This window comes from Alligator sinensis, unplaced genomic scaffold (genome assembly GCF_000455745.1).
Source record: "Alligator sinensis unplaced genomic scaffold, ASM45574v1 scaffold1391_1, whole genome shotgun sequence".
Taxonomy (NCBI): domain Eukaryota; kingdom Metazoa; phylum Chordata; order Crocodylia; family Alligatoridae; genus Alligator; species Alligator sinensis.
Genome location: NW_005842761.1, coordinates 430,659 through 440,548, shown reverse-complemented (window position 1 = coordinate 440,548; position 9,890 = coordinate 430,659). Strand labels below are relative to the sequence as shown.

Below are 9,890 nucleotides of genomic sequence, written 5' to 3'. Positions count from 1 at the left end.
GAATGCCATTGACTGGGTCACCTGCAGGGCTAGGGTCATCAGATCCACTGCACAGACCTCTGTGTAACTGGTTGCAGTAGAAGGTTGTTATCTCCTGTACAGACCAGTGCTAAAGAAGGGCGAGACATTTATTTTGCTCATGGAGATGGTGAGTCTGAGTAATCCTGGGTTCCAGGCCAGGTCCTGAATGCAGCACACGCCAGGAGGCAGCATGTCCTCTGCTGTTTCTGTCACATTTCAGCAACCCTCCTCAGCCCACCCCTGTCTTTGTTAATAGATTCATAGATTGTTAGGGGCTGGAAGGGACCTTGTAGATCATCAGGTCCACCGAAGTGACAGTACACTAGAGCAGTTATAAAAATGTTCTGTCTCTTCTCCTTCATAGGAGGTGGAGGATGCAGAAGGCACTTGGGGACTGATATGGAGACAGTGGGGTTATTTGGGAAGGGGGACAGACCTCAGTGGCACACAGATGTGGAAGATTATGGGGAGTATGCCTGAAGCCCCTACCTCATCCCTCACTGCACATATCTGATCACTTCTGTCCACCCACTTTTCCCTGCACTGCTCTGCCCTTTTCCCAGGGAGCAGAGCATGTGAAGGAAGGAGAGTCTGGTGGGAGAATTATTTAACACAGGGGTGTCAAATATATGGCCTGTCAGCCAGTTCCAGCCCAGTAAGCTGGGTCATTTGGGTCTCAGCCTTCATGAGGGGGAACTTTCCTGTGACTGTAACTAAGTGCCTTGATAAGAGCCACAATGCTGGGACCCCAGCAGTACCCTAGGAAGAAGCCCAGCACTGCAGCTTTTTCCCATGCTGACAGTCAAAGACCCTCTGATCCTCTTTCAAACTGGCATTGGAAGGTGGTCCATGAGTCTGATCCAGTGCCAGATGAGTTTGACACCCCTGATTTAACCCACATTGAACTTTGTGATATGAAGCTACTGCAAATAGGGCAGTATTCATGAAAAATTCCCAGCTTTGGGGGAGGTGAGGTGGGGTACACACACGTGCGTGTATGCATGTGTGTATGAAAATGTAAATATTTGACAGTATATGCATAATCAAATGGTTCACCTGTAGGGCTATGTGATTTTGACTATGGGAGGATGAGTTGCTTGATTCAAAACTTTGAACAAAACATTCATTACTTAGGTAAAATCTCCATGCCATCCTCTTCCCACAGTATGATTTCGCTGTTGCAGCTCAAGCAAAATATGAATATTGTTTACATTTCAGGAATAGAGTAGTTAGTGGGCTTGTCATCCTGGAACAACAGCAATGAAAAAGCCTAGCAAATTTAACCATGAATTGCTGTAGTTTAGGGTCATGGTGGTCTTTGGTGCAGTGCAAAGACCCTTGGGCCCAAATCCTAGTTCACATTATGCACCTATGTGGCACAGAACTTCATGTTTTGGTACTTAGTTGCTGTGACTGAATAACATCGCCCTGAGCAAAGTAAAGCAGAGGAGGTGGTAGCCCCCACCTATTAGCCCAACAGCCTAGTGGTTAGAGCACTTACTCAGGGAGCAGAAGAACCTTGCTCTCACCGTTAGGGAGGCAGGGAGTTGAATCTGCATTTTCTGCTACCTAGCACAGCATTTTAAGGACCAAGTCACAGGCCAGGCATTACCCAGGGCCCTCTACAACCCTCCTCTTGAAGCTGAGCCACTGCCCAGTGCGTTTAATATTTAGTGGACAAATAGCACCAGAAAAGTGTATCTGCTATTGGAAGCAAGGGTCCAAGCTAGAACCCAAAGCTTCTACCCCTCCAGAGCAATTGCACTGAGACACACAACCTCTACTTTACAATTTGCTTCCAGGCCCCATATATCTCCCTCTCTGTTGCCTGGTGGGCCAGTGACTAGGTAATGTCTAATTTCTGTTTGCTAGTTAAAGCACTGTGTTGAGAAGCAGGAGATTCAGGTTCAACCCCCCTCTGGGTGAGAGGGGCCTAGCACCTGAGTGTCCTGCTCTTTGATCAAGTGCCCTAACCACTAAGCAAGAAGGCTACTATCTTCCTCCTCCAGCATCTAACAGTTGCAAACTGTGATTCTGCACCTAAAAGTTCAGGGCTTACCCAGCAGTCTGCACTAACCTGGGCAGTCCTATTTTGCCACACAGCTGCCCGGCTGGAGCACAGACCTGCTGAGCCTGCTTGGTGTGCAGGTGGATGATTGCTTATTCGGAGCTGAATCACAGATTGCTTGGAAGCTCCAGACCCTGCAGTTCTGCAGTGCGTATACGCCATTTAGGTGCATAAAGCGAAAGGGGATTTGACTCTAGAAGACTGCGGTGAAGTTGCTGCCTCCCATACAGCTAAACCATTTGTTCAGAAAGAGAAGTAGGACTCAACTCAAGCTAAGACAACATGACCTAAATATTTCTGATAATAAATGAGTAGCCAAACCCCAGCAAAAGTTCAAGAAACGTGAGTTCCAAAATCAATGAGAGATTGCTGATAGTTACCTCAAAATAGCTGCTAAACCAGCCCACCTAGATCTCACACTATCAGCCAGCACCTAGCTCTGTGACTTTGGGCACGTCCTCAGTCCCTCTTCACCTCTGTTCCTTTTCTGTAAAATGGGAAAAAGAGCTCTGCCCCAGCCCCCAGGAGTCTCATGAGAGAAATGCTGAGATTTTTATGGTGATAGGTGTATAGGTTATGACACTGAATCCAGCCTTCTCTGGCAGCTCAGGGCACCTTTCTGACAAAGCAGCTAGCCTCTGTGCTGCCCTATGCCTTTAACCCCACAGCCCTGAGAAGTGGCACTGAGGTGGATCAGTCACATAAGCCATGTGGGATCTTAAGGGTGCTGAGTGAGGCTGGGATCTGTAGGAATCGTACCTACACCTGGCCACGTCTACACGAGACGCTGACTGCGCAGTTCCTTGTTAGTACTATGCAGTAGTGTTGCATGGCACGAAGCATGATGCAACACTGCTGCACAGTAGTAACAAGCTACTGGACAGTAGTAATGAGCTACTGCATAGTTAGTCTCACCAAAAAGTCACATGGTAATGCAACAGTGCAGTAATTCCAGTTACTGCACAGTCTTTTAGTACTTGTGTATGCAAGTACTAAACAACTGTATGGTAACAACTGCGCAGTCAGCGTCTCATATAGATGCGGCCCCCTGAGCAATTTTCCAAAGGCTTAAAATTCGGTCAAATTTTGGTAGACTTTCATAGGGCTGGTGAAAAGCACATGCTGACATAAAGACCATCCTGGCCACATTTCAAATCCCTACTCTGGAAGTTTGAATATGGGCAATCGGAGCCTGCTTCACACAGATGACTGAGCTACTTGGACTGACCTTTTACAGAGCAAGTCAGGCTGCAGCAGGCATCCAGTACAGACATTTCCAAGCCAAATGGATAAAGTTTGGGAAAGTTGTGTGCAGCTGCAAACAGGATGTTACCAAGGAGAGTGTCAGGGCATCTTAGCAGTGAGCAGTGCTGCCAACTGTGTCTACAATTGAAAAATTTGCTGTTCTCTACAGATGTGTGCAGCATGCGTGGATGACCAAATGTTGATTGCTGTGTGAGGTTTGTTGCTACTGCCAAGGGGAAAAACCTGGGACAAGACTGGCATTGAAATGGATCGGAGACCCTCCTGAAGCCTCCCTCATTGCCATTCGCACCCTAAAAGAAACTTCCACACTGCCTCAGATTGTCCCATCCTCTGGCAGGACGAAGAAGGGAAATGGCTGCAGAGGAGCCAGCTCAGGTAGGGGTGTATCAAGGAGCTCCTGGGGTGATGAGTTGGGCATAGGAGAGGAACCAGTAATACCTTTAATGGGAGGTGGGGATGGGCATAACCTGTTGATAGGTTATAATAGAGGTCAACCTGCCTGAGCTGCAGTGCTAGTGACTGGGGCAGCAGGCACTAAAGGGGAGACACTTGCTGTTTCAGGGGCCAGTGACCTTTGAGGAGATGCCTGCATATTTCAGTGAGGGCCAGTGGGATCTGCTGAACCCCAGTCAGAGAGCCTTCTGCAGGGATGTCATAGGTAAGGGTTTTTGTTGTAGTGATTAGAACCTGTTGGGTCCCTAGAGCATCCCAAGGCAAGCTTTGCTTCTTGGGTTTCCCAGTCCCTGAGGTTTCATGGGGATCAACCCCAGATAGTGTCTGTGGGAGACAGTCCCTTTCTCACCTGTCCTGTGGGAATAGAGATTTGGAGTTACAGCAGTGGTTGGAGCTGGGAAAATAATGTTGGATGAAAGGTTGACACCAAAAAAATGTGGATTTGCGAAAATCAAAGCGCTTTTGTAAGATCTGCTCATTCTAATGAAATGCTTGGTGAGAAAAAGTCAAGATATTTAATTTTGATGTTTTGTTAAGTCTTTTATATGACATGCTTTTATGTATTAAAAATATTGGTCTTTAGAATATTTTTATCGGCTGAAAAATGTATGTGTGCACATTACACACACCCACAAACACACACACACACATTTAGATAGAACATAAGCAGCGGCATACTGTGTCAGATTAATGGTCCATCTAGCCCACTATTCTGTCTCCAACAGTGGCAGAAGCGGATGTGATAGAAAGAGAGCATTGAACTGGATATATCTAGAGTATTCTACACACACACATATATATGTGTATATGTACATAGACATGTACATATACACATATATATACACACACATATACATATACATACATATACACACATATATACATATATGTGCATATCTATGCATAACATATACATATATGTGCATATACCTTTTAAAGTACATTTAATATTTTAATGTAAAAGTCAAAGCAAAATTAATCCAAAGTTTAGACTCAGAACAACACATGCTGATGTTATTACAATAAAACTGTCCAGTGGTGCCAGGTTGGGGGTTTTCAGAACTTTCAAGCTGTGGAAAACTAAAAAGCATCAGCTTTTCATTCTGGTGCCTTTTCCCACAGCACCAAGTCTGACTCTCCACTTGCACTGACATGACTCACTCCTCACCTCTGCTGCACGCCTGTCATATTTGTGCATGTTCTCTCTGTTACACATACACAGGGGTGCATGTGCACACACACACTCAGGGTGCAGCCAGAAGTAACAACTGAAAGATCTGCACATGAAACACAATGAGTACATAGGTACACCTATGAAATGTTTCCCAGCTAAAAGGTTTCAAATGCTGCAACCTGCTCTGCAGGGATACTAGAGCAGGCTGTAACAACCCATGGCTGCTCTCTGCTCCCTGCTGCCCCTTCCCTGGCAGGGATGATAAGTAGAGGAGTGCAGGGGGAGACCCCAGCCAAGAAGTAAAGGGAGGGGGGGGAACAAGGATTCCTGGCCCTTGCTGCTGGTGCAAGGAGCCTGCAGAGCTCTGGCAAAGGAAGCCACAGGGGGTCAGCCCAGCTCCGGGTCCAGTTGTGGCCTAGGTCCCAGTGGGGACTAGCAGTGCCTCTGAACCCAGAACAGGACCAGGCACATCATGTAAAGCAGTGGAGTTTTGAAGCATTTCAACCACGTTTAGAACATTTCAAAGGGCTTGTGCATGTGGACATCTGGTCCTTTGCAATGTTTTAATCTGTCCACACCGTCAGAGTTATTCCTCCCTTCCTGTTACTGCCTTAGATATGCAGAGGGCTTCAGGTTTGAGACGTTTAGTAAGAGACAAGAGGCTTAACCTCAGGCTGTTTCTGTAGCAGCAAATCCTCAATAGCAGCTAATCCTTTTATACAGGGCCACAGCTCTTTCTCAGCGGACATCTGACCATCCCAGGTGTCCTCAACTTCCCAGCATATAGATGGGTGACAATTCATGGATCTTTCTTTTTAATAAATATTACCTGGGTGCATCTCCAACCCTGATCTCATTGGTTTTCTCTTCTCTGAGCAGGATTTCCAGTTCCCAAACCCAGTGTGGTCTCTTGGATGGAAAAACAGAAAGAACCGTGGGCCCCAGATCTCCTGGGCTCCGAGCAAAAGGAGCTACTAGGTGAGGTGTGCACAGGTGAGCAAGAATTGGAAAAATTAACTTGGAAACTGTTAGCAAGAAAGAAGAGTTTGCAGCTTGGGAACTGGCCCCTGATACTTCCATCTCCACACTGGTTGTTTTGGTTTCTTCCTTTCTTTCCTCATTCCCCTCTCTGAGGTTCCCTCCCCCCAGCACAGGGAATGACACCTGTCTGGATCTTCCTCTGTCCCAGCAGATGACAGGACCATGAGTGAGAGCGAGGAGGAGAGTCCCCAGCAGGAAGATTGTGAGCCCATGGAGCCAGATGGGAAAGTGTCAAGAGGCAGCAAAGGGGATGTCTCCCGGGGCCCTGAGCAAAGAAACCCTCCAGCACAAGGGCGGAGTGAACGTGGCCTCCGGGCAAAGGGCTGCAACCCCCTCAAAGGCATTGGCCTCTCGCCACGGAGTGAAGCTGGAGAGCGCCCCTACCGGTGCGAGGACTGTGGGAAGAGCTTCAGCAGCAGCTCAGCCCTCATCATTCACCGGCGCATCCACACGGGGGAGAAGCCCTACAAATGCCCAGAGTGTGGGAACAGTTTCAACCAGAACTCAGCCCTCATTGCCCACCGGCGCATCCACACAGGGGAGAAGCCATACGCCTGCCCTGACTGTGGAAAGAGCTTCAGCCATGGCTCCACACTCATCAAGCACCAACGCATCCACACAGGGGAGAAGCCCTACACCTGCGAGGAGTGCGGGAAGAGCTTCAGCATCCGCTCCACCCATGTCCGGCACCAAAAGACACACACAGGTGAGAAGCCCTACGTGTGTGGGGAGTGTGGGAAGAGCTTCAGTGACAGCTCCTACTTCGTCCAGCACCAGCGCGTGCACATGGGCGACATGCCTTTCACCTGCCGGGACTGTGGGAAGAACTTCATCTGGAGCTCGGCCTTGGTGCGGCACCGGCGCATCCACACAGGGGAGAAGCCATACCGCTGCCCTGACTGTGGGAAGAGCTTCAGCGAGAACTCCACCCTTATGCGGCATCAGCGGATCCACACAGGTGAGAAGCACTACAAATGCACCCAGTGTGGCAAGAGTTTCAATGACAGCTCCTCCCTCATGCGGCACCAGCGCATCCACACTGGTGAGCGCCCCTACCAGTGCCCCGACTGTGGCAAGAGCTTTGTGGACAGCTCCACCCTCATCTGCCACCAACGCACCCACACAGGTGAGCGCCCCTACACGTGTCCCGACTGCGGCAAGAGCTTCACCGAGAGCTCCACTCTCATCACTCACCACCGCGTCCACACAGGAGAGAAGCCCTACACCTGTCCTGACTGTGGGAAGAGCTTCAGCCAAAGCTCCAACCTTGTTACTCACCAGCGCATCCACACAGGCGAGCGCCCCTATTCTTGTGCTGACTGTGGCAAGAGCTTCTACCGCAGCTCAGACCTGATCCGGCACCATCGCACCCACACTGGGGAGAAGCGCCACAAGTGTCCTGCCTAGAGCCTACCCAGCTTTTGTGGGGAGATGACTGGGGACCAGGCTCCAAGGATAGGCATCACCAAAACTACCACAGACAACTATATGCACAAGGCCTTTGCCCAGAACATCTGCAATGAATGGCACAGGAGCTTCTCACACAAGGCTGGGGGTTCACAGCTCACCTCCCTCCATCTAGGGCAATAGCTTGTGCCAGCTTCTCAATGCCTAGAGTAACGTTCCCTCCCAAGAGCAATTGCCTTCAGGACCCTTCCAACAGCCTGGACCGATGGGTTTGCCTTTGATGCCTCCTTACACTGACTACATTGGGTTTATTTTTCTCGTCAGACATGGAATCAACTCAGGAATCATTGTGGCATCATATTTTTTCCCACCCTCACCCACATAAGCGAGGTTTTTCCAAGCCAAGATTGTGACAAATAATAATTTTAGCATATTTTTTAACAAGAGCCTTTGTCACTGTGACCAGCAAAGAGAGACAGACAGACTACAAGGACGAACGACAGTTTTGTTTGTTGACGTGTAAAGTTTTGTGTGCAAGTCTCTGGGCAAGGGGAACATTAGGCCTGAACCCTTTTCCCAAATAGCATTTAGGAGAGAGCCCTTAGGAGAGGAAACCTGAACCCTTTTCCCCGGTAAATCTTTGCATGCCAGAGGGTCTGAGCTGAGAAAGCTTTCAAGGTCAAGAGGCTCCTGTAGATGTTGCACCTCAGCATTAAGAGAGATGCTGTAATGTCCCCATTGTACCACTGCCCCTTCTCTTCCAAGATAGTGTCTTAGATCCAGGTGGCCCTAGCCAATGGGAGCCAGTCCTGTTTCCAGGCTGAGGTGACCTGGACAAGAGAACCTGGGGTTACTTCAAGGTTGGGGGAGGAGGAAGGAGTGGGAACCGAGAGAGGAAGCATCCCAGCCAGCTTTCCAGGACAGATGTTCAAAGGATTAGCACTCACACCTAAGGGCAGGTTTGCTGAATATACCTCAGTGCAGTCTTCTTAGCTTAGATGCTGAGCAGTGTTGACTATCTGGCCACCTCTTGGGATGTTGTAGATGAGCTCTGAGAGAACTTTGCCCCTGGCTGCTGCTGTCTGATGCTTCCAGGAGGCCGTACCTACTTTGCAGCTAAGATTTCCAGTGCTGCCCTAGGGGGGTCTGAGCACCCAGAGCCCTGTGCTTGGTATTTGGTGTCCAGATCCCATGAGGCAGCACTAAAAGTCTCCTCCTGGGAGTCTTGAGAGAACTCTTTTATGCCCTAATGTACCTTCTGCTTCTTTAAGAAGAGCAAAACAAGGGAAATTCCATTGTGCATGGGCAGGTGAGTTGTGGGGAGTCTTATTAATGTAGAAGGGAGGATGTTCCAGGTAGTAGCAAGTTTTAGAAAAAATAAATCCCAGGATTGTTACAGTTTTTTTAAAACACTATCTAATAAATTGTCTGTAAATGCCTTCAGGCTCAGGTCACATGTGTGAAGTACATTGTGCCTACACCACTGGTTTCTGTTTATAAAGTCTTTAAAATGGTAATACTAGCCAGGCTTCACCATTTCACCCTCTAGGACCTCAGGACAAAGTGATCCCCAGGCTCCTGCTTTATTTGCAGTTAAACTCACTGTAGCCAGTTTAGCTCTCAGGTGGCTGCAGGGTAAGGGAAAACCGGAAGGTAATTTCAGAGCAATTTTGCCTTTCTCCACTTCAAGCTGCACTGAATTCAGCAGTGTATCTTTGGGGAAAGAGACCCATTTTCCTAGCATGTGGGCAGAAGGGGGCAGAGTCATTACACTTTCAGTCTTTTCTGGGTTGTGCCCCTTCTACACCTTTAGAACATGGATGTCACAGCTTCACAGGATAAAGCCAGAAGGCTGGTAAAGCCACTAGGCTGGGACTGAGGTCATAGTGTGGTTCCCTCCTGTCTCGTAGACTTGGACTTGAACCTTGTGGAAGTCACTGAATGTCCCTGTGCCTCCAGTCACTTAATCTCTCTGTTCCTCCAGTCTCCAGTGGTGAGATGAGTCTCCTGAGACTGTAAACTCTTTGGGCTGATGACTGTGTCTCACCTGGAACCCAGTACAAGGGGGTCCTGATCTCAGCTGTGGCCTAGATATGCAATGCTAGAGGTGGTAATGCAGTACTAATGCCACGCTCTGCACTACAGAAGCTCCTTTTCAGCTCTGCCTTGAAGCCCCTTTTCCTAGAGATGAACCTCATCCTTTGGCAGGTTTTAAAACATAGGCTTGGAAGGGACTCCTGGGTCATCAAGTTCATCATGCTTCCAGCCTCTGACCAAATGTGTCTAGAAGAACACTGGATCTGGTCGCAGAGCACCCAGGAGCCAAACAGCTCCCCATTGTAAGGCACAAGAAGAGGGTGGAGTGACAAGCTGGGGAGCTCCCACCTTATGAGCACAGAGGCGGAAAGGGATCTTGGAGTCATTATTGACTCCAAGATGAACATGAGCTGCCAATGCCAG

The 9,890-nt window shown here is 48.8% G+C and overlaps 1 protein-coding gene across 5 annotated transcripts in view; it reads left to right on the top strand.

Moving 5' to 3' along the window:
- Positions 1-8,863, top strand: part of LOC102377053 (zinc finger and SCAN domain-containing protein 2-like) — an 11,423-nt gene extending 2,560 nt beyond the window's left edge. The window contains exons 1-5 of one of the 5 annotated variants that reach the window (XM_014525185.2): positions 7-148; positions 3,504-3,730; positions 3,917-4,013; positions 5,862-5,975; positions 6,175-8,863. In XM_014525185.2, coding sequence (XP_014380671.1) covers positions 3,707-3,730; positions 3,917-4,013; positions 5,862-5,975; positions 6,175-7,430 — 1,491 coding nt within the window. In that variant the 5' untranslated portion in view covers positions 7-148; positions 3,504-3,706 and the 3' untranslated portion in view covers positions 7,431-8,863. Of the gene's footprint in view, positions 1-6; positions 149-3,503; positions 3,731-3,916; positions 4,014-5,861; positions 5,976-6,116 lie in introns of those variants that run through there. The other 4 variants (XM_014525184.2, XM_025216691.1, XM_014525186.2 and 1 more) reach the window with 4 other exon arrangements.
- The last annotated feature ends 1,027 nt before the right edge of the window (positions 8,864-9,890 follow it).